Raw genomic sequence first — 24,152 nt, 5'->3', positions numbered from 1 at the left:
CTTGGTTGTGTCCTACACTCCAGTGCCTTCCAAGAGACTATTTTCTACAGCAGGGCTGTTTAGAGTAGTGAATGACGAGTCAGCTGTCAATCAATAGCAGTATCAAAAAGGCAATGAAAAGTGTTTTTGAGAAAGTTTGAGTCACTGCAACCACAAAGGTCCTTGAGCATGCAGCCATAACTGAAAACCCAAAATATGATGTGGTTTGGTTTGGCAGTATGCGAGATTATTGTACGGACACAGAGATGTGCATGCGTAAACGAGCAATCTGATTATCTCCGGACAGAAACACTATTAAAGTGAAAACAAGTAACTTCTTCTCCTTTTACTAAGTTTTGATACAGTCGCCTTCATGACGACAGAAACTATAAAAGACAGGGCACGAACCACGGTCGAGGATTCATGTACGCAGACCCATCCATCACACTAACTCAATTGCGAAGGCATTTTTAGTCCGTTTAAAAAACGTCATAATGTTTTGGTCCTGGCTACTTAACATATGGACATGTTCAAACAAACCAGCCCTGTCTTGTTGTACACGATCACAATCTTAACATTAAACATGATGGATCTTCCAATCAAGTTCACAGTTCAATAAAATCTGAAAAACCTCGGCCTTGAGCGATATGTACCATCCAAAATGAACATCATTCAATACAAATCTTGTATCCTTTCCCATGGAATCTGAAGACAGCATTAAACATCCAGAGTGGAAATTAAACTCATTCATTTTGCTGTGAAGTTGAGCCACTGAGGCCGAGAGCAAACATCTGGACCTCTTCCAGAATCATTAGGACTTTGATGAATTCTGCTGGAACATCTTGATCCAAAGTCATTAAGCAAGCCGTGGGCAAACATCAGCGTGAGATGAGGACAGAAAGCCAGCGCTGATGAAGACACGAGTTAGAAGGAAGGCAGAAAAGAAGAGTGGGAGACGGAGAGAGAAAGAGATGAGGGGTGATTTCGCGGAGGTTCGGGCCGTGTGGGTTTGAGTCATCCATGAGGAGGTGTGTGTATTTGTGTGTGTGTGGGCATCACAGCGAGAACTGCCTCTGACCTGATCAGATATCACACATAATTGTTTTTGGAGGATCCAGAGAAAGAGAACAAAATGAATTGTGTTTATCAGTCTACAGCACCTGTGTAATTTCCTCGGGCTTGTGGGTCGGGTCTAGCCAGATGTTTTGGGTCTCCGTAGCTCTAGTCCAGACTGGAGAGAGAATCAGCGTGCGATACAGATGCACAAGGCATCCTTTAGCGTCTGTGTGAGACGCACCGGGCTTTCATGTAACTGCAATGCACACTAGACGTGTGATGACGTAAACCCACGCAGGGCAGGAGGCAAGGCAAGGTGGATGGGTCAAACAACACACACTTTCAACCAGGAGGCCGTTGTGAGAGGCCGGTGCTATTGGTTTTGGTAAAGGTTAGGCTAATGTCATGATGTCAATCAGTGTCCTCACAAGAATAGAAGTTACAGGGTTGCGTGATGTTTGTGCAGTCAATAGCTGCTGCTGGTGTTTTATGACATGATAGGCCCACAGCTAGACTTTGAATTAGACTACTGTGAAGACCCCACCCTGTCCCAACACACACACACACACACAAACACACACACACTGCTTCACACTTACATTATTTAGGCCACCATGGGATCAAACTCTACGCACAAGTAACTGCGCTTGCAAATATGTGCACACAAGCACACAATAAATACACACAAACACACGCACGCACTGAAAGGGCAGACAGAAAAGAAATGCATGAATGCATACAGTCCAGTGGAAAAAGAATCCACACACACACACACACACACAAATCCACGCGCTCCAGACAGTGATTAATGAGCTTTTGTTGTTGCTGTGTAACACCACATCTGCTGCCACGGGGACTCCAGCACGAGCCGGAAACAATATGGCCCACTTGGCACATTATACAGTTGCCAGTTGTATTGAAACACACACATGCACACACACACACACACACACACACTCACACACACACTTCTGCCCTCATTATGCTGGTCTGGTGGCAACCTCGTTTTGTTCCAAACCACCCCCTATCCTACTAACACACACACATGACCCCTACTAACACACACACATGACCCCTACTAACACACACACATGACCCCTGCTAACACACACATATGCCGATTATACGCTTTGTATCCAAAAGTGAAAAGTGAAGTTAAAAGTGAGCACAGATTTACAAAAGCTGGACAAAAACTTTTTTCTGCATGTTTTTTGTCTGGATCCTCTGGAGAGTTTTGCACTTTCCTCTCCAAGCCTTCTCCCTTTCTTGCATCCATGCAGCCCTCTTGATGTATCGGGCTGGCTCGTGGTCTGCTGTGCGTAGGTGGAAGTTTGTGTGACGTGCATGTGGCCAGGTCACCTTGTGTGTGTGGAGGAGTATGTGCTGCATGTTTGTTGGGGGGGGAGCTTGGCATTTACGTGACGGCCTCTGTGGGGGTCACATCAGAAGGCAGAAGTTGAAGCCAAATGGTGAAACAAAGGCAAGGCGTGGCTGTGAGATTTATGGAGCCTGGCGTGTGTGTGTGTGTGTGTGTGTGTGTGTGTGTGTGTGTGTGTGTGTGTGTGTGTGTGTGTGTGTGTGTCCATATGGATAAAAGAGACACCCTGGGGACAATAAAAGGTTGTGTGTAGCAGCTGACTACAGGAGAATTTATTCAAAAAACAAATTAACATTTCACTCGACCACTTGGGACCCCGCCTATAAATCTCACATCGCTGTCTTACAACGGTCTGCAGCATTTTCCTTTAAATGCATTCTGTTTGACTAATATAGACTATTCAGCTGTGATTCAACCTGATTCGTTTTTTATTTTTTATTTTATCAATTTATCAATTCATTATCTGGTCTATGAAATGTCAGAAGACAATGAAACATGCCCGTCATCACATTATTCGTCTGTGCTACAACGGTCGCGATGGCAACGGTACACAGAACAGTGGCCCCGCTCTGACCATCCTGCCCCTTGGATTTGAGGGGTAATGTCCATTCTACTCCTATTCTATTTCTATGTCGCTGTTTAATAATAACAGACAGATGTAAAAGAAATTCAACTACAAGAATTTGAACCAAAGAGACCAACAACAACAGCACACAGAGAACGAAGCAGAATTCCCCCCCAGCACTCGTCTTGATACCCTGAAAACACACGGCCTCAGGCCAAAAACAGCCTCTGGCAAACATCAATATCACAACAGCGGTTGTAAAGATGTGAGAATCTCCACCGATTGTCTTCCCATGCATTGTTTAAAAGAGGAAGAATCATGTGGGTGCTCTGCGGTGCGTCGGGGGGAGTACTGCAGAAGTGTACAGTAAATCATAACTATGAGCATGATGGCTCATTGACTTGTAATCACACGGTGAAAGCGGGTGATGCAAATGATGGATTTCCTCTTTTCACTTCGTAATGAGCAAGGTGTAACCATTACAGTGGGATAAGGCCGGCCCGGCACTGCGGCCGCGCCTTGTGCTTTGTTGTGCACGCCGTTAACACACACGTTGCAAACGGATACTCGGATGTACACACATTCTCACCTCTAACATTAAACGACAAGAGAGAAAGAGTAGGGCTGTCTGCAGACTCAGATAATTAAACCAGCGGGAAATTATAACAACTCTCCCCCTCCTCCCCCTTTCCTTCTCTATTTCTTTTCTCTCACTTTCTGTCTTGTTCACACACACTATTACTGCTTGTCAGCAAATCAGCCCGGCTGCAGATAAAACATGGCAATCCAAAAAAAGGAGAGAGGAGGAGGAAAGTACGCACGGCGGCATTTAGGGCCACAAAGCAAATCATATTTCTCTTTCTATCAACTTCCATCTGTGGTGTTATTTTTAGCTCAGTAATGCAAACGCTGCTGTTGATGGGAGCTCTGCTGCGGCCGCAGCGAGGAGCATCGTGCAGCAGATATCATTGGGATAATTTAGAGTTTTCATTTAGCATCTTTATCACCTCATTACTGGCCATTACGCACACACACACGCACACACACACACACACACAAACAGACACTGGCACACCAGAGAGGGTCGCTTTTGTGTTGTGTGTCTCATTACTGTTTGTAACACAATCATGCCCTGCTCACCTCCGCAGCAGGGCTCTTTGGCTTGACTCACGCTGTGTGCCTATCGCTGCACGTATACGTGGGTGTGTGTGTGTGTGTGTGTGTGTGTGTGTGGGGGGGGGAGTTAATAGATGTGCAGAGAGCGGTGCGTAGGAGTGTAACTCCCGAAGTGATTCATATCTGAGCCCCGCACTACTGTAGAATCACCAACACAAATCAGCTGTGATGAGACAGGGCCTATTGCCCAAACACACGCACACACACACACACACACACACACGCCTTTAACGTCCGCCATACGGCACTTGGACACACTCACACACACGCACACACATATAGAAAAGGCCATTGTCCTGAGAGAGGACAGAGAAAGGGTGGGTTACGGCTAATGGGAGGGGTGTTTCCATGGTGACCAGGGAGACAGACGGGAGAGGGGGTCCGCCTCCTGACCTTCATCGAGGTGAATGGCTATCGCAAAGCTGAGGCAACGGCAGCCAGTGGTCACAATGCTAGAGACAAGAGCGAGGGAGAGTCCGATCGGCAGCCATGGAAGACCATCATGGCTGTGGGCCGTGTGAGCTCCAGCGGTTCGTCTGAGGCACTTAGCATTAGCATCAGAAAGACATTATGCTAATAGCATCAAAGGCAGCAGCCTCCCGCCTTTGTGCTTCCTGGGCCGACCCAAGGGCAAGGGAGGATTGTACATTTCAACTGCCGTTCCAGCCCTTTAGTCCCAAAGCATTTGCATGAAGATAGAATAAGATGAAATAGGAAAAATGTGACGCATTACACCAAACAACGAAGCACGGACGAGCTTCTGAAGGTCCGCAGACACTGAGAGGAAAGGCTTCAAGGCAGGCGCGTAAAACAAGCTAAACTCTGTACAAGCTACACAAGCGAGTCAACGTGAAATCAAAACTTCTGCGTCAGGACAACCCTGGCTCCTACAAAACTCCGTTCACATCCGACTAAACTCTCAATTACATTTAGAGTATTTCTTCCCAGATTACGGTTGCAGTTTGAAACAGTTTGAAACACGTATATGAAACAAAACTCAAAAATACTACAAAACCACTTGGTTAGGTTTGGTAAAAAAAACAAAATGGTTTGGCTAAAAAGACTACGAAAATGAAATGAAACAAAACAAAAGTACAACACAAGTACTTGGTTAGGTTTTGGCAACACAACTTGGTTTTGTTGAAGCAACAAAAGGTTCACAGCAGTCTCCAGCGACTCGTCCACCGCCCCGACCTCCTCCCCTCGCTGAGTCTTTTGAAAGTTATTTGTGATGCGTCAAAAGCAAATGTAATCCACGGCAAAATGTGTTTCCCTCAAAACGTCATTCACAATGCTGTTTTGTTGAAAGGGAACGCACGTTGTTCAGGAGACAGGGCTGTCCAGATTTGTAACAATGCAATTACTAAAAATCCCAACGAGCATTAGACCCTTGCTCAACAGTTTGTAATGGTTTACTTCATTGAACAATGGTGTTGTCTTTCTTAATTCTGACATGAGGTTGTTTTCGTGAACGCCTCTCCCCAGCCCAACTCTTTCTGCTGTCTCTCCCCTGCTCCACTGCAACCCCTTGCTCAGCTTCACCCTAATACAACTCGCCAAGATTTCTAAACAAACTCATTCAGCTGTTGCTGCTCAGCTTTTGGGTCCAAGATTTTATCACTGGCTAACACCTCTGCAGGTTAAACGTCTCCCAGCGTGACAGACTGACGTCACTCAAGTTGAGCGCTGATGCGCCACGATGCTGACAAAAGGAAACAGAACGGGGACGGCCATGAGGCCTGGGAAGCTACAGTTGGGCTAATTGACAGGGACGAAAAGAGGACTCGGCTATTTGACTCAGAAGTACTTTAAAGACATTTTATTCACTTAAAAGTACTTGTGCAAAGAACATCTTTACGGAGCATTGACATGTCAGTGTACTCACTTGGAATAGCAATAGCCAACAATATATTCCTTTTCTATCAACGGCCTGTGCATGCAACTGATTATCAATTATAAATCCGCCTTTATGGGTGACAATATATAGAACATTTTAAAGGCCCTGTAAAGGAGTTGAGTGTCTTCTTTTAGATACACGGCTTGATCAAATAGTATTTAATTAATATGCATTAAGAGGTTCAGCTAAAAATAAATGGTGGTTAAATTGGAGGTCTTGTGATAACTGGCTGCATGCTTACTGTTACTAATGCCTTTCTTTGACCGAATTAATGTTTTCAGGGGATTGAATTAACTATTTAGAGACTGCAAAGGCAACAGCTCACCTGATACTACACCAAACATACCTTCAAAATATGATACCTGCAGGACAAAGAGCGCTGGCACTGCGGCCGTGCCTTTTGTTTTTGTGGAGTGGCCCATTTACACCATGAAATTGGAGAATGGAGGGCTCTTCTGTAGCAGACAAAATGAAAAATCTCAAGATCTGGCTCCTACGGTAGTTACTCCACCCAGCGTGTTATATGACCTGTGTCCTCCTGCGTTAGAAGCACCCTTCAAGCCAATGAGAATGACGAAATAACAGAAGGGAAAGAGAGCCCACCTCCACATTGTCCAGCGCACCAGTGCCCTCTTGATATATATAGCAAAGGACGCGACAGGAGAAGAAAAAATGTTGGCCATTGGAAAAGACATAAGGATGAAACTAAAGGTTCGGGGTCCTGCGAGCACAAGGAGAGGAGGTGAACGGGTGGGGAAGAAAAGGAGGAGAGAGAAAGACTCAGTCACCTTGGATGAGTCATCCAACACACCTCAGCACTTCATACTGAGACACATGCACAGCACAATGCTCTCCCCTTCTCCGCTTAGTCAAGCATCACGACACACACACACAATCAGAGCGTCACCCGGTGACAACAATGTCACGGTGAGCAGACACAATCGCAAACCGGATAAAAACAGCATTTAAATGAATTCCTCACTCCTCCGAATCGGCTTGTTATTGGATTGAAAGGGTGCCCTTGACCACCGCCTCTGTGACTCGCTGCAGTGAGGACGTTCGTCATCCGGAGTCACAGACGCACGGTCAAAGGGTAAAAACAGGCGACAATGAAGCGTGGAGGAACAAAGGCGGCTGAGGTGCTCTGAGTGCGTCCTCGCTGAAAGACTGTATCTGTTCGTCTAATGCCGTCGTACTCAGGCAGTGGAAAGATGAAATGTACTGCTACTCCTTTATATACTTTTGTAGGTATACACTGAACTGTCCTTGCAAAAAGAATGCGTCAACTCAACATATTTATATATTTTGCATGAAAATGTGCTCACAGTTCTGAATAGTTTGACACGTTGGGAAATAATGCGAATTTTCTCCCTTGAAGAGTGAGATGAGAGGATTTATACAACTCTCATGTTGTACGATAAATATGGAGCAGCAGCCAGTTAGCTTACAACAAAAAACTGGAAACAGAGGGAAACAGCTATGGCCTGGCCGAGGGTTACAAAATCCGCCTCCAGACCACACATGAGCTGTAACTAAACAGTTGAGTTGTGACAACTCATATGTTGGTTATGCTTTGTTACAGTACTTCTTACTATCTATCTTCTCATTTTACTCAAATAAGTGTATTTCCCAAAATAAGAAACTATTCCTTTAAAAAAGCAAGAATTAAGAGTAAGATTTTAACATTCCACAGAAGTAAGTATCAACCAGTTAATACATTATAGCACATACAGTACATGCAACATCTAAAAAGCAGGTTGAGAAATATGGCATCCGGGACTCTACTCCTCCCCCGACAGAAGATGGAAGCTGAGTCCTCACTGAACCACCGCTGACTAAACGAGACGCGTGTTCGGTAATCCTCAGGGAAGAGTGACAGCGAGGGGAGAGGGCTGACCGCATCACTTGGCTGCATAGATCACAAACCAATAACAGAGCTCATTTCCCTCCTTCTCTCCCAGAGGATCGGCCTCCAGGGTCACCGGGGGGGCGTCGTCGTGATTAAACCCCTAGAAGGAGGAGGCGTGGTGGGCCGTGACCTGATGACGCGGCCCTGTCTCCAGAGCATCTGTGCCTCTGCTATAGACGGGCAGACACTCACACTTGCACCGGCTGTCTATAGTTGCAATGCAAGGCGTTCTGGAGGAGCCTCTTGAGCTGAGCGCCATCATGTCTGCTGCTGGCCCACTGACACATTCAGCCAAGATACAGGCTTTTATTTTGACAGTCATCTTGGTTCATGGGATTTTAAAATAATTCCATAATTATCCTCTTTTATATTTTATTTTAGGTTATTATTATTTGTAATAGCAACAGGCAAGAAGGAAAAACACAAAATACTACAATAGTACAAAATATATATCGATATACTGTATACTTTGCTTCATCAGTTGTCAGTAATATTCTTCAGTATTTCAATCATTTTGAATCCCTGAAAATAAGATTTTAGGGGTAACATGTACTTGACATGAATACTTGCATTTTTACTGAAGTTTCTTTTGTAACACGTCAATATTACTGCCAAATGCAAGTTGTTGTATGCACTTAATATACTGTAAACTGAAATGTAAATGCTTATACTGTACATATATATATAAAGCAACCTGGTACATGAATGATTTAATATTTATACCAGCATTTGCACTCTGCACCATTGCACTCGTGTTATAGTTCACAATAGCTTGACGCATTCAAACCTCACAGGTGACTGGTCGAATCTGCTGCCTGGAATAAAAACAATGTCGACACACAGAACCAGTCCAACAAGGATCATTTAATAACAAAACATTATTATAATACAAACAAGGTACAAATAAAGAATGCACTCATTTCTGACCACGACAAGCGATCAGGCACAGAATTACCATCAAAGAGCATTTGCATTCAATCATCGTGGCCATTAGAAACCTGAGCTCGATACAAAACGTCATGAACTGTGTTGCGGTACAAACGTACGTTGCACAATGATTAGGAAGCATTACAAAAGGCAAAAGTGTAAGAGTATAAATATACTGTATGTACATCTGATGGGAGTAAAGTCAGATTGGTGCCTTGCAGCTCCTGAACATTTATCTTCCGTACAGTTAGGAGTTGTGGAAACGGCCTCTGCTGCCCACTGAGTGCCCATGCATCATCAACAGGACATTAAAACTAAATGTGTCTCCTGACAGCACATCAACCCAGTGCTGAAAATGATCGCTCTCCCTTCTCCTCTTCCCACATACTCGCTATTGATTTACATTTCTTTAAATTAAGTTTAACTGGACAGAAAAGGACAGGATTGGCTGAGTGCTGAGCAGAAATGAAAAAACAACTCTTAGTCAGCAACAGCATCACGATATTTACGAGAAATAATAACAGGTTTGTATCATATTCTGGGGGAACCTGCTCGGTCAAACTCAGTTCAGGCTTTCAATTCAAGGCTCACAGGCTGAAGGTCTGGGGGGGCAGCGGGCACTAGGAGGGGGCATCTTCTCCGTGTATAGCCTTGTACTTCACCATCTCCTCTGGAAAGACTTTGCCGAGCTCGGAGATTAGAAGGCTCTTGAATTTCTGTAATAAAAGACAATAAAACAGCAGATGTTGGTTTGTCATCGATACTGATAATAACTACTTTTCATGTAGAAGATGATAAACAAATGAACGTTGATCAGACCAAAAAGAAATCTGCCTTGTGCTCAATTACATTACCAAATAAAAGAGACAACATAAGACGCATCTGAATGTAGAATAAATGTATCAAATTATTGATAACTACTCAACAGAGAGGATTAACTCGAGTACATAGCTCTTTGTTGAATGAAGATCATCCTTGAAAGGGACATTTTTTATCTTTTAAGAAATTCCCAAACACGCTTGGGAGCATTTAATCAGTGAGATCGTCTGTTCGTGCAGTTCGTTCTCGCTGTGTCACTGGTGGGGAATCTCAGCGACCCTGGCACAATCACTTACCGTCATGGTGTCAATCTTCCCTTTGACCTGCTCGTTCCTCGCCAAGGCTCTCTCCAGACATTCCTTGGTGTACAGCTGAGGGTTTCGGCCTTGGTCGATGTATCTACAAAACACACGCACAAGGCACAACATCAGCCGAGGGAGCCGGGACGAAGCGATGAAGCACAGATAAAGGATTTAGGAATTCCATGAGCTACATTTGGGAAGCTTGGCATACAGTAGACCATGAAGAGTGGCAACAAAATGGTGAAGATATTAATATAATTAAAAATGTTTAGTTGTTTTTTTATTCATATCTATGCCGAATTTAAAAGAGGCTCTCAACAACCAGGGTCAAAGTAAAAACAGAGGCCTGTACATTACTAGATTGCCGTAAAGTAATGATAATATAAAATCGTCAGAGTTTCTAATGGGGTTTGGCGTGGCTTTAACGTAAAGCTATTCTCTCAACACAACAAATACGTGCACCCACAGTAATGCAGCAGACAACAGCAGATATGCGTAAAGAAGATATTATTATGTAGGTTATGAAAGCCGTACAGGCACAATAACAGAACAGCTAAATGAACGTTACTAGACTCACTCAAAGACCTCTAGCGGTACGTTGATCTCGTGGAGCTGTTGACGGCACTTCTCGATGTCTTGCAGTCCAGATATCATGAAGTTTCTGAGAAAGAAAAGTCAACAGTAGAGTTAAACACGATGCTCACTCGCAGATCCGTGTCGTTACAAACGTCCTCGCGACTCACAGCTTCTGGTTGAGTCCTGCTTGGCTGCTGGGCTGGAAGTCGCTGACGATGATTCCCAACTGTCGAATATTCTCGATAAATTTCTCCAGATGCTCCTCCAGATTATCGAATTTTTCCGCCATCTTTAACCGACTATATTTAAACTACGGAAATAAATAGAAAATACTCCTTTTTGCCTAAAATAATCGGTTTTGCCTGTTCACCACCGACTCTACGGCAGTCACAACGGCCGAAGTACTTTACGGCAACAGAATAAGCCAATCGCTGTGGTGCTGTTCTGCTACCAAGGTAACGACCAATGACAGATTGTCGTAAACTGCCTCAAAGTGTCGCGCTGCCAGTTGAGAAGACGCTTCTTTGTCAAAACCATAAACTGGATTGAGTTCATTACGGCAGAGGGACTTGACTGCATCTAAACCAGTACTGTACAATTATTATGCCAAATGTTCTCGGCTTACTGATGTAAATCCTAATGAGAATGTATATTAATATGTGCTATAATTAAATAAATAAAAACTTTTACACACGTTTTGTTTCATATCCAGCATCATCCAGCTATGTTGTATAATTACTATGTATGACCGAATGTACATACACAGTACAGTATGTACTTTTACAAATATGTTTAGAAAAAAATGCAATATGTTACTGCAATGCCTCTCTACGTTTAAAATCATACACCTCATGAAGGAAAATGAAACCCTAGGTCTAACAAATGCCGAGACACCGGCCTACATTTAGTCTTATTATCTGTCTCTTATTATAAGGCTCAAGAATACCCTGTATTTTCCAACGGACCTCCAAAATAAAGCGGAGTTTTGCTCACTCAGTGTGGCAGTGTCATATGTAAATGTGCTGACAGCATTGGGGTAAATGGGAGACTAAAGTGAAAGTGAATGTCAGTGACGTTGAGATTGCATTACTCCGGCATCATCCTCCTTGTTTCCATTGAATAGAGGCAATAATCTATTCTCTACACAAGAACGTCAAACTGAACAGATTTAGCCAGAATAAACAAGGAAATAGACCATGGAATTCCAAAATAAAAGTAATATTACATTAAGATTCGATTAACAATTATGCTATTTTTTTCATAAACGTTTGTGAAACTGCTCTGTTCTGCTAAAGGCAGGTTTCTATTTTTCCCTGCTATGAATCATATCTTAATGTGTTGACAATTTTCTTTATACATCCAATAGTTAATGAGTTGATGTAGCATTAAAGATGCGGTGAGTTGTATGGTGAAAGGCATCAATTTATAGACGTTTATAGTTGATGTGTGGTCCTTATTGTAATAGTCAACTGGATTATGCCACTACTGTATTTCCATTTACAGTAGGCCTATATTCTTTATGATTTTTCAAAATGAATGCATCCATTTTGGTACTTAGTTTACTGTGAATGCAACTTCAGAGCTTTTATTTTGAAAATAAAAACGCCTAGCCGTGTTAGAGCTTCACCGGTAGGAACAGATTGCCTCAGAAGGATTACCGGGGGCTGGTTTGTCCTCGGCTGCATTAAAACCGGAGCTGCGCAGCTGCACACACACTTCAAAGGCTCTCCTTCTCTTCTTCGCTGCAGCTCCCTCCGACGGCAGGTCTACTGGGCGGTGGAGACATTTCGGCTTTTTACTCACAACGGGATCGGTGTTCGGTCTACATAACGGGATATAAAAACGGACATACTTCGACTCTCACCCGTCTACGGTAAGCACGGGCTGCTGTCGGATTGCTGGTCTGATATTGGGTCCGTGTGGGCGGCGGAGCACATACAGGAGAATGTGTCATATTCTTATGATAGGAATTTATCTTCTTTGGCGCATATGGTATTTATGGTGTTTAAATTCCCTATACTAATATAATACATTTACATACATACATACTTTTTTCAACAGTTTATGGTGCATATATCCTCAAAGCCTTTCGTGACCTTAGTAATATTAACATGTATGTGTTTTATTCTCCCATAGTCTGTGTTTCTGTATTATTCCTGTATGTTTCCTGTGGGGGTAGTGTGTCTAATCATTCGTGAGAAGATCATTTGTTGTAACAACCTTGTGATGCATTATGTGTTTTTTTCCTCCCTTTACGTTCATTACGTTGACGTTCCTTCTATGACAACCCTGTAATATATGCATGTATTTTATTCGGTGTGAAACAAGAATAGACGGTCATCTGATAATATGTGTCACACTATTACCCATGCTCGTGCGTAATGTATCTATATATGGTTGATATAACTGCAGTCACAGTCATGGTGTCGGTACACTTGTGGGGAAAAAATATACTTCCAATAATGTACTTAGACAAAACTGTTTTATTTTGGTGTTGTCTGTAAGTGAATATTCACCTAAACTCGCATTTATTGTGGTTTTACTGTTTCGTTCTTCAGTCGAGCCGCGTCGAAATGATGCACTGTGGAGAAAACTGGACAGGCTCCCCGGTTGTGTTCATCCTGTGGCTGCAGTGAGCGGAGGGGGTGATTGCGGCACAAGGTTGATCATCAACATCAAGAAAGGTCTTCTCTGTGAGCGGGGACCGACTGTAAAGGGTGATTCTTGCCCCTGTGCGGGGGGGATCGGCGGAGAACCATAGATCTATAGAAAATTATGGCCACCTTACTGCGGAAGATCGGTCTCATCCGCCTGCACGACCGAGACACCGAGGACCCGAAGCACCATCAGGGCTCGCTAAAGGGGACTAAAGGGAACCAGAAGAACAACGCCAACAAACACTGTCAAACCGCCAACGAAACCAACATCCTGAGCACCCCGGAGATTAAGGCGAGGAAGCTGGACCAGCAGGGCAAGGACAAGCCGTCCGGCAAGGATAAGCAGGGCAAGGATGCGAAGGAGAAGCAGCAGACGGGAGGAGGCGGGAGTAAAGCGACCACTGCCTCCTCGATACCACCGCTGGCGCCTCACCGGCAACACTGCACCCAGGTCCGGACGCGGAGGCTGATGAAGGAGCTACAGGAGATCAGGAGGTTAGGGGACAACTTCATCACGGTGGAGCTGGTGGAGGACAACCTGTATGACTGGAACATCAAGCTGCACCAGGTGGACAAGGACTCGGCGCTGTGGCAGGACATGAAGGAGACCAGCACCGAGTTCATACTGCTCAACGTCACCTTTCCCGACAATTTCCCCTTCTCGCCGCCGTTTATGCGGGTCCTGACGCCCCGGTTGGAGAACGGCTACGTGCTGGACGGCGGGGCCATATGCATGGAGCTGTTGACGCCCCGCGGATGGTCCAGCGCCTACACGGTGGAGGCAGTCATGAGGCAGTTTGCGGCCAGCCTCGTAAAAGGACAGGTGAGGGGATGAAGGGCTGCATGGCGGGTGATCCATCAACCATACAGCATGTTAATCATAGTGCATTCACTTTCAGCCACGACACGCACTGGGTATGACCAATATCATGAGCTATTCGTGCATCATGCGTAATTAACTCGTAAAACTGCTTTTACGCACGTACAACATATGCCCACCACAGCGAGGCTTTTAGTCTAATATGAATATTTAAAGTAGTGTTTCGTACAATACAACTGGAGAAAACGTGTTTTTGGTAATGTCATCTTTGCTGATCTACTTTCATTTTTTATTTTCCTGAATGGAGTGTCATTTTTGGACACCAGTGGAGTGATCTACATGTTTAAAGGGAAATTCACGAGTTTATCCCAATAGGAAATATGTGCTAATGGGAGACAGTTACTTTATCATTGAATGATAAAAACATTGAGTACAATTGATGCATTTGCTGTATGTTTAGCCTATTTATAGCATTCATCATGCTCAGTGTGCGCTATCCGTGTCACATCGTAGGCCCGTAGTCTCCTCCCCTTCCTCCCTGCTGTGAGCCAACCCATGAATATGAATATTATTAATCTTTATGTGACTTTACAGCAGCCATTTCATGCAGCCCAAACCTCAGTATCTCCTTGATTCAAGCTCTTCTCTGCAGCACCGGGTTGCTCTCCTTTTATTGCCTCCATAAATCAGCATCCTTTGACAACAAAGGCCTGCTGCCGTGAAATGGAGCGGTCCCTCCACCGGCTCTAATGCAGCCTCACAATATGTGTGCTACAGCAGGTTATTGGACGAAGTTATTCAACATGTGACGATGCGTGATGACAGATGGAAAGACATTTGAATAAATGGTGGCAGCAGGTAGCTTACCTACCAGCAGGCTTCTCTGATTTAGACTGACTGGATTATGTAATCCTGTCAAAGCTGTTTTTCACATCCTCAGTTCACTGCAGCAGCAGCTCTGCAATTTCAATAGAAAAGCCTGAATCTCCAGATGCACTCCTGGCTGTAATCGTTTAAACTCTGAATCGATTTTCTAGTTTCCACCCTGATAAGAATCACAGTTTTCTAATAGCGTTTTCAAAATGCTCACTTTTGCATCATATCCCAGTCATTTCATCCGTAGAGTCTTGCTTCTTTCTCCTCACTGACTCTCTGTCTGACGTCAGCAGCATGACAGCGCTGTGGCAGGAGACCTTATGTAGACTGTCACTGGATTATCCTACCCAACCCCCCCCCCCCCCCCCACCCCCCCCCCAACCCCTTCATGCTTATTTTGTCTTGGATGATAGAACTGAACACTATTCTCAAGTCCTCTGTTGTCATTAAGCATCTGTAGCCAAGCAAGGTCATGCAACAACAAAAAAACTGTACCCACAGCTAAGAGAGGAATGTGTGTGTGTGTGTGTGTGTGTGTGTGTGTGTGTGTGTGTGTGTGTGTGTGTGTGTGTGTGTGTGTGTGTGTGTGTGTGTGTGTGTGTGTGTTGATTTGCTGCTTGAGGAGATGAGCAGGCAGCTCCGCAGTGCTCCCTAATTATGGTGCAGTGTCTTCCCTCTTCAGGTTGCTAATGGAAACAATATTGATAAATTATTCGTGTGTGTGTGTGTGTGTGTGTGTGTGTGTGTGTGCGTGTGTGTGTGTGTGTGCGTGCGTGCGCCTCTTTATGTCTTTGTTCGCCTCTTCTGTGGTTGTGTGCCCACGCTGGCGCGTGCATGTCCTAATGTTCTGCGAGATGAACTCGTCACTCATGCATCACGACATACGAGGAACTATATATATATATATATATATATATATATATATATATATAATATATAAACCTCAACAAACAGGATAGATGTATTCGTCCCTGGGCACCGGTTTCGCTCTGACAATAGGGAAGTAGTTTATTTCAAAGCTTGCTGCCTGTTCTCAGTGTGAGAGGAAACACGCGGTGACAAAGTGTTGAGGTGAAAGTCAACAGAGACACACGTGTCTTCACCTGCAGATGTGAAGGAACACACAAACACGCACACACACAATCGCACAAGCTAAAATGAGGAGACGTTACGAAAGGTAATCACCAGTTCACCAGCCTGGCCTTCGGACACTTAACTTCCGATTTTTAGGCAATCACTGGCACATTGTAATCTATCTTGTATGACAGTGAATTAAGTCCCATAATGCTTTGCAGGTGGTAGAAACACCTTAATGTCTGATATAAGTGCCTTTGTAGCGTGAGCTAATTTGGTAGTTGGTCTGTACTGCTGTCTGTACAGCAGTGTTTAGAAAGTACACGAGTGGTGTTTAGAAGTATACTCCTGGCTATAACCCAATCTTTTCTTCTCACTTTGCACTGCAGGCAAGAATAATTAGATTCCTTATTCCCGATTCATTTCTGTAAACAGTCACTCGTACTCACACTGACATCACTTCAGTCTTCAGACCTTCGTCACGTAAAAACCACCTGTCGGCTGTGTGTCGCTCATTTGAAAATACAAACCAGTTGTGCGTAGCCTGAAATGAGCTGCTATCAAGCGCGAAAGACGCCACCTGCTAAAAAGATGTGAAAACAATTTGCGAGGTGACACGAATTTTGACGATTGATCCTTCTTTGCCATTTAAAAAGCAAAAACACACATTCGCTGGTTCCACCTTCTCTCGTGTAATAATTTGTTGCTTTTCTCAAATTGAGTCAGTAGTGTAGACTTTCTCTTAAAAAAGGTGTACTTCCCACTTCCAAGCCGAGATGACCCCCCTATGGCGTCATCAGGGGTATTTTTTCCAGCTTTGGAAAGTTCCTTCAGAAGCCATGACGCTGTTTAACGTGGGACGTGGAGTTCCCCCGTTAAGGTTTCCTGTTTTCTGTGATGGATTTCATTGTTCTATTGAAGTCTGTGTAAGTCTGTACATGGGTGAATGACAGCACAGTGGTCTGCTGACTGCGCAGACAGAGGAAGCTAAACCAATGACGCCAACCTAAAAAAGGACAGCGGTATTATCCTGTAATGACCCCGTCATCAGACCCACTGGGCTGTCCTTAACGATCTGATGCGGATGACATTGATCCTTGTTTGTTTATCCCGACCCCGTTAAGCACATGTCTGCGTTATGCAATCCCCCACATCCCACACACACCCCAATGCCCCCAGAGCTGCTTCCCAACATGCACTGGGGCCTTCCCTCCGCTGCCCATTGACTGATCTACATTCACACGATTACCCAGCAGCCACTTTGCACGAGTGTGTACCTCTCAACCGGCGAGTGCTGAGCTGAAATAGATCAACACTGACATGGCACTGTATAGGCCCGGGGGCGCTCAGCTGGCAACACAGACTCACACACACTTTTGTTTGTCCATTCTTTCTCTCACGACCAGATATTTTCACTTTCTCTCTCCGTCCGGCTTTGGATGCGTCACGTCGAGCCATTCTTGTCGATGACTGCGACCACAATGGCGCCAGTTAATGCTCAATTTCCCCTTTTCATGCTGAAGTCATAGACCCTTGTGCAACAATACACACATCCACACGCATATTGTCACTCTTTTCCCCTATCATACTCTGTCTCTCTGTCACACACACACGTACACACAAGATGTGTGTCTGTTCGAGGGAGATTGCGGGACAAATTGAGAGAGAGTATCGCTAAGCCCCGCAGTGAAATGAGGCCAGTGTTGCTCCAGGAATGGAAACTGTAACCCCAATCTCCAGATCATTCAACGGTATCGCCTCATCTCCCTTTATCCCCGGCATCACTTTTGACCCAAAATAGCCGGGCAAGTACGCAACAGGACGTACCGATCATCCATCAGATCAGAGAATTAATGCTGGACAGTGTCTGATGTGTCTCATTGCATGGAGAGCATGCAGCTCAGAATTGTAGTCCTAAAACCCACGTCTTGTAAGAGGAACTGACAGCTTTTCTTTTTTTTTTAAATACAGCACGAATGCTTTCCCTAGGCTAATGTTAACGATTATGCAGATACACTTATCTTGTTTAATCTCTCTAGTCCTCATCTAAATCTTGTATTTGGGCTCTTTTTTCCTGGTGTTGAGACAACATTAGTTCAAAAAAGATATGTGAGCTGTTGCCTTTTGGATTCAGGAGTAAGACTGTTTTACAGGGACAACAAGTCTATGTCCTGAAACCACGAATTCGCAGTTTGCTAATCTTATTGTAACGAGCTAGCAGGGTTGTTGTTTGACCAGGAATCAGGGATTAATACAAATCAGTGTATTTGTAGATTTCTTTCTAGAATGAATTGAAAGGATTGAGAAAAACGTCAGATTTACTTTACTTGTTTCAAAGTTAAAGAGAGAAAACTAGCTTAACTAGCGCAAAATAGAAGCGTAGAGTCAGATGTTTAGTTTTTGACTTGAACTAAGAGGGAGTCCGCAATTTACAAAAGAAACAAAGACATTTTCTTACGCATGATGTTCCACTAGCCATGCAAATAGTTTGGTTTTAGTTATTCAGGTTTTCAGATATCTATCAAGACCCTAATAACGGTGCTGACTTGAAATCTAGTTTGTGATGTTGACAGCAGTGAAAACGTTGTCCCAAGAAACTGTCACGACAACTCTTGACGGTGTTTTTGTACAGACAGACATGATATAACATGTTAATTTGAGCTTTAGAAGTGCTAGTCAGCAGATTTTGTTACTTTTGGAAAGAGCCAGGCTCGCAGTATCCAACTGTTTCTAGTCTTTATGCTAAGCTAAGCTAACTGGCTGTCGCTTTATATTTTACGGCACACAGAAATATGAGAGTGATGTCTTAAATATCACACTTCCCAAAATGTCAAACTACTTCTAAAGCTAAACATAGCTCCATTTACCCCGTGCTCTCCTCCTAACAAACAAGACAGTGGATCGTACAGCTGCAGGACTGACGTGCAGACCATGGAGGTCTAACAATGTGAGGCTGTTTATCTGCACTGCAGCATGCAGAGGAGCTCACCATATCAAATAATTTCATTAGTAGTGGTTTCAGCGGAGTAGAGTGGCCTCAGTGCCATTTTCTCCCTGCCAAGAAGCATTCTGGGTAGAAGGAAGTGATGCAGTGTTGTTATGGAGCACATACAAACAATTACAGGACAGTATACCAGACATAGTGCACTGCAACAGGCCAGTGTCTCATGAGTCAACGAGCATAAACTTCAGTCTAGCTTATAGACTGTATAAGTTGACGTAGTCACTGTAACGTCAGCCATTGGTTTGTGGACTGTTGTCCTGAAGCTTTGGGTTTGACATTTTGGCGCTCGCCATCTTGGTCTTTTGTAACCAGAGACAACTGAACGCTGAATTAGAAATTGTAGGCGACCAAAATGTTACAATTCATTTTTAATGAACTGAAAACACACTGTGAAAGGGTTCAAGTTGTAAGACGAAAACACGGACAACTCCCAGACTGGACAACGCTGTGGCAGCGACCTGTCAATCACAAGGTAGCCCCGCCCTAAAGCATACGTGGCTTTATGGTCTATTTTACTCTCAATGGGACCATTATTTAAATGAACACCTATATTGAATGAAGACTTGAAACTAGCAATTAAGACCTTAAAGTCGTGTTTACAATGTTTACTGAGGTAATAAATCAAGTAAGAAGTATGTTTTCCCATAGAATTCTATACAATCAGACCAGAGGAGTCGCCCCCCGATGGCCATTAGAAAGAATGCAGGTTTAAGGCTCTTACGTATTTGCTTCACCTGTTAGACCCGGTGGATGCTGCCTCAGTATAGCTGCAGTATGACCAGAGATTTACTGTGCAGTCAGACCAATTTACCTTCCATCTCTTATGTTTCTGTAATTCTGAGGTGATTTTTATTGAAACTGACTGTGTGTCTGATTTACGCCTTTGTCGTGGCTCTGTATCTATCAGACTGTTTCAATGTGAAGACTGTTCCTCCCACAGGCTTTAGGGAAGACTTAGCACCGCTGCCAACAAAACAGAATAAGCAGCTTTATCGTCACACCTGTTTTCTCCATTTGTTTTTTGCCCCTTGTTATCCCATGCGTATTATTAGCTCCTGTGTGTGAAGGAGGGAGGGCTTCATCACGGTGTTGCATGGCTAAAAATGTCTCTGTGAGATGCTTTTCACACAAGAGGGTTACACGCTCATATATTTATTTTCTGTCATATTTTCAACTCTTTCATCATTCAGTGCAGTAGTTGGTTCCGGGTATCTCTCGGCTCTCCATTGCTTGTGATTGGACCTGAGGTCTTAAAAGCCCTTTTCCCGGCCTTCAAACGTTGATCGAATGTTAAGCCTGCATTCAGACCACTCGCCCTGTCAACATCTCCACTGCGGCAGTGCATTCACCATCGAGTTCATCCATGTGCATGTGTGGGCTGTATCTCTGTCTTTATTATTCTACCTGGAGACACTTGAAACACTTTTTTCTGGAATGAGCTTGACAACACTGCTGACAGTTGTGAGCAAGAGAATCATCTTTCTTTTGATCAAAAATACAGATCTGACAAATAACACTTTTGAGATACAGGCTGCTTTTTAATGTACACTTCACACACTGATATTCTTCATTTGGTCCAGAAAGCAAAATCAATGTAAACATGCAAAAAAAAAACAAGACTTTCGTTCCACCTACTAAACAGTCACTTTGAACATTTGCTTCTCCAGTGTGATGACTTGTTGTTTTTCTCTGTTTTACATGATTGTAAACTTAATATTTGTGCGGCTTTACACAACTTTGATGGTCATTTTTCACCACTTTCTGACACTTTACAGGTCAAACGGTTTTTACCATCCAAAATGATTGGCAGATTTATTATTCCTGGCAATAGTTGCGGCTTTAAATGCTATCACCTAAAGCGCTACACATGGCAGCTTTAGATTTATGCAGCTTAGTTGGCAAATGCAGGACTTGGAAGGACACCTCTATCTCCATTATCGTATGGCAAAACAAAACTACATGAATCACGTACTTGCTGAGGTCCTTCATTTAGATCATCGCCAACAACGCCAATCAACTGTTCTTGGACTCAGGACCTGTTTGTCTGTCCAGTTTTGTGAAATTGTATTCATAAATGGCTTTCTGACAGCCAGACAAATAAATAGATTGCGTGGAAGTAGGTTCTTTGGCAGACATTGTTTGCAGGGCTGTAGCCAGGAACTGGAAATACTGACGTCATGAGTCCAACTTCCTCCAGCTCGACACCTTCAACAAGACACACAAAAAAACATTTGAATATAACAGTTTTGACCTTTTTTTAAATGTATTATTGATTCACCAGTTCATCTTCGTTGTCATTTTTGGAAATTCACTTATTCACTTTCTGTAAGTTAGATAAGAGGACTGATGCCACTCACGTGTCTGTTAAATACAAGGCTTAAACCAGCAGGCGGTTAGCTTAGCTTAGCATAAAGACAAATCTCCCTACCAGCACCTCTAGTTGAGTGAATAACACGTTATATCTTTGGATCTTTAAGGGCCAGTGTGTAGCATTTCTTTTGGAGATCTATTAGCAGAAATTGAATTTAATATTCATATTAGTGTATAATCACCTCAAACTAAGAATCGTGTTTTCGTGAGCTTAGAATGAGCGGGTCCTCTTCACAGAGTCCACCATGTTGCACCTCCATGTTTCTACACATGTCCAGAACGGAAATACCAAACACTTACTCTGAGTGCCTTTTTGCATTTTTTTTCTTTACCTGAAGGCAGTCTTGTAAAGGGAGGAGTCAGTGAAGGAGTGTTCAGCAACACAGTGCCACCAAATCCTACACACTGTCGCTTCAATCCGTACAAAAACTAAAGTGTTGAAACTTAATAAACGAGCGTGTTATAAATCTTCATTTAACTCTCCATCAGAAAGCTAAATAAATTTCACAGAATGTAGAAGTTTTGCTCTAAAAAACCCACGTTTGTATTATAAAGCTCCTTTAAAACCCCCAACAATCTCTAACAAAGACATTATGAAGGACATGACCGTGCTGTCCGTACTGTTAGCTGCACCTTTGTGATGGTGTCCCCGAACTGAGATGAGATGAAGGACTATTGTGTACAGACCCCACGAAGAATCCTAAAGAAATGAAGGAATGCGTCAACTCGTCCCATTAGCGGACAGTTTGATGGCGTCTGTATTGTGTATATTTTTGTATCACAAGCCTAACCTAATTTCCCTCTCACCCCTTCCTCTCTCTCTCTCTCTCTCTCTCTTTCTCTTTCTCTTTCTCTTTCTCTCTCTCTGTATCTGTGTCCTCACAGGGGCGTATATGTAGGAAATCAGGGAAGTCCAAGAAAGCTTTCAGCCGCAAGGAAGCCGAGGCCACCTTCAAGTCCCTGGTGAAGACCCACGAGAAGTACGGCTGGGTGTCCCCGCCCGTGTCCGACGGCTGAGTGCTCGGCCGCCGACCCTGCGACCCCCGCGCTAGCCGGAACAAAACCCAGCTAGCCCCGACACGCAAAACGACACACCACGCTAACTCAACAATGACCCATCTTCACCTTTTGCTGTTTCACCCAAAAGATTTCTCTACTTTCTTTTTTGGTTTTGTGTGTCTTGTGTTATTGGGGGTTTTTTTTGGGGGGGATTTTCTTTTTTGCCCTCATCTCCACCGAAACTCGCGGAGAGAGCAGACACGCCGCCATCATCGTCACTCCTCCACCAAGAAGCAACTTTTGTTCCCCTCCCTCTCGTCCGGGGAGATACTTCCCCACATTTTGGAAAGACCTGAGAGGGAGGTGTGTGTGTGGCTGTGTGTATGTGTGTGTGTGTTTGTCGGACTGGGAGTGTGTGCATCGGAGTGTGCGTTACTGTCGGTGGATTTCTTTTAGTTTTTGTCATGAAGCACACCTACAAGCGTACGGGAAAAATCGGACAGTGTGGGCTCTTCCACCCATGTGAAGGACTACTGAATGAAGGAGACTCATCCCCCTCTTCTGTCCTCTTCATCCCATCCTCTCCTCTCCCTCCCTCCCTATCTTCTCCTCCAAAGCACTGAACTGGCATCGGTTCCCGACGTCTCTCTCTCTGTAGCTGCCGGGTCATTTACATATAAATGAAGCTGTTAATGTTTAATAGACGGGCAGCGCACTGGCGTTGATACACACTCATTCACTACTTCATTTCCCCTTTCTTTCGACTGTGCCGTTGCTCACAGTTCAATGCAACTGATTGTAATTTACATGGAGCTGTGCTCTCTCTCTCTCTCTCGTTATCTCTCTGTATCTGTTTCTTCAGCTCGTCGTTCACTCTGTTTCTCCTTTCTTTCTCTCCGTCTCTTGTGGCTTCATTTAGAGCTCACTGTTGCGTGTAGATGGATGCTGATTTCTAATGAAGGAGTTAAAAGTCACTTGTGTGTGTGTGTGTGTGTGTGTGTGTGTGTGTGTGTGTGTGTGTGTGTGGGTGTGTGTGTGTGTGTGAGAGAGCAAGGGAGACAACCCTTTAAACAGAATAATATGATTTACTGTGAATGACACTATAAGGCCTAAAGGGAGTGCTCTTTTTAAAAAAAATTTTAGCTGAATTACTCGTCGCCGTCTTGTCCTACTTTCTATGTCAGCTCCTGATTATTAGTGCTGTAAACAAGTGTGTGGTTGTGTCTCTCTCTCTCTCTCTGAACCATAAAGAGGTTAGTTGAATAAACGCTTCGGACGTTTAGCTGTGCTCCACACACACACACACACACACTCGTGTGCACGCCTTGACGGCGACTGTGACGCCAGGAATGAAGACAGACAGACAGACATGGGGCTCGAGCGCTGCCGTGGATGGAGTGGATCTTTAAATGAGCGCACGCTTCAGAGCCCGCCTGATTGATGTCTGCTGAGAGAGAGAGAGAGAGAGAGAGAGAGAGAGAGACTGAAGGCAGAGGGGAGAGAAGGAGGAGAAGAGCAGAGGCAGAGCTTTGATCAGTATACCGGCTGCTTCTGGAAATGTCAGGTGGCTTGCAAAATAGGCCGAAGACAGATTTTTATTTTGCTCTAACCTGCTGTGATTCCTTAAGAGACACACTCAGTTCCTGAGTTCCAACCTTTGAAAGGACTTTATGAATATCTGATATTAACTCTACGGCTGCAGCAACGTCGGTCTCAATCAAACTGGACGCCTGCTCGCTACGGACCGTCTTGTCCGTCCAATCCAGTG

At 44.1% G+C, this 24,152-nt stretch overlaps 2 protein-coding genes across 2 annotated transcripts; one reads left to right on the top strand and one right to left on the bottom strand.

The window, feature by feature from the left end:
• Window positions 1–8,804: 8,804 nt before the first annotated feature.
• med10 (mediator complex subunit 10) lies at window positions 8,805–10,976 on the bottom strand. Its single transcript, XM_079287922.1, has 4 exons — window positions 10,752–10,976; window positions 10,586–10,669; window positions 10,003–10,105; window positions 8,805–9,603 (listed from the first exon to the last, which is right to left on the bottom strand). Exons 1-4 carry the CDS (start codon window positions 10,871–10,873, stop codon window positions 9,508–9,510), a joined length of 405 nt encoding a protein of 134 aa, XP_079144048.1. The 5' UTR covers window positions 10,874–10,976; the 3' UTR covers window positions 8,805–9,507.
• A 1,392-nt stretch (window positions 10,977–12,368) lies between these two features.
• Window positions 12,369–23,056, top strand: ube2ql1 (ubiquitin conjugating enzyme E2 QL1). Its single transcript, XM_079288524.1, has 3 exons — window positions 12,369–12,457; window positions 13,143–14,064; window positions 22,271–23,056. The coding sequence occupies exons 2-3, from the start codon at window positions 13,360–13,362 to the stop codon at window positions 22,400–22,402; spliced, it is 837 nt and encodes a 278-aa protein (XP_079144650.1). The 5' UTR covers window positions 12,369–12,457; window positions 13,143–13,359; the 3' UTR covers window positions 22,403–23,056.
• The last annotated feature ends 1,096 nt before the right edge of the window (window positions 23,057–24,152 follow it).

This window comes from Melanostigma gelatinosum (assembly GCF_949748355.1).
Source record: "Melanostigma gelatinosum genome assembly, chromosome: 17".
In the NCBI taxonomy this organism is placed as follows: domain Eukaryota; kingdom Metazoa; phylum Chordata; class Actinopteri; order Perciformes; family Zoarcidae; genus Melanostigma; species Melanostigma gelatinosum.
Note: the sequence above shows the minus strand (reverse complement) of the source record. Positions and strands in the feature narration are given on the sequence as shown.

Excerpts from the sequence above, each read along its gene's own strand:
- med10 (XM_079287922.1), bottom strand. The coding sequence starts at position 10,873 with ATGGCGGAAAAATTCGATAATCTGGAGGAGCATCTGGAGAAATTTATC. Across the intron at positions 10,670-10,751 it reads GCAGGACTCAACCAGAAGCT|AAACTTCATGATATCTGGAC; the intron begins GTGAGTCGCGAG and ends TTTCTTTCTCAG. Across the intron at positions 10,106-10,585 it reads GTACCGCTAGAGGTCTTTGA|ATACATCGACCAAGGCCGAA; the intron begins GTGAGTCTAGTA and ends TGTGTTTTGTAG.
- ube2ql1 (XM_079288524.1), top strand. The coding sequence starts at position 13,360 with ATGGCCACCTTACTGCGGAAGATCGGTCTCATCCGCCTGCACGACCGA. Across the intron at positions 14,065-22,270 it reads CCAGCCTCGTAAAAGGACAG|GGGCGTATATGTAGGAAATC; the intron begins GTGAGGGGATGA and ends GTGTCCTCACAG.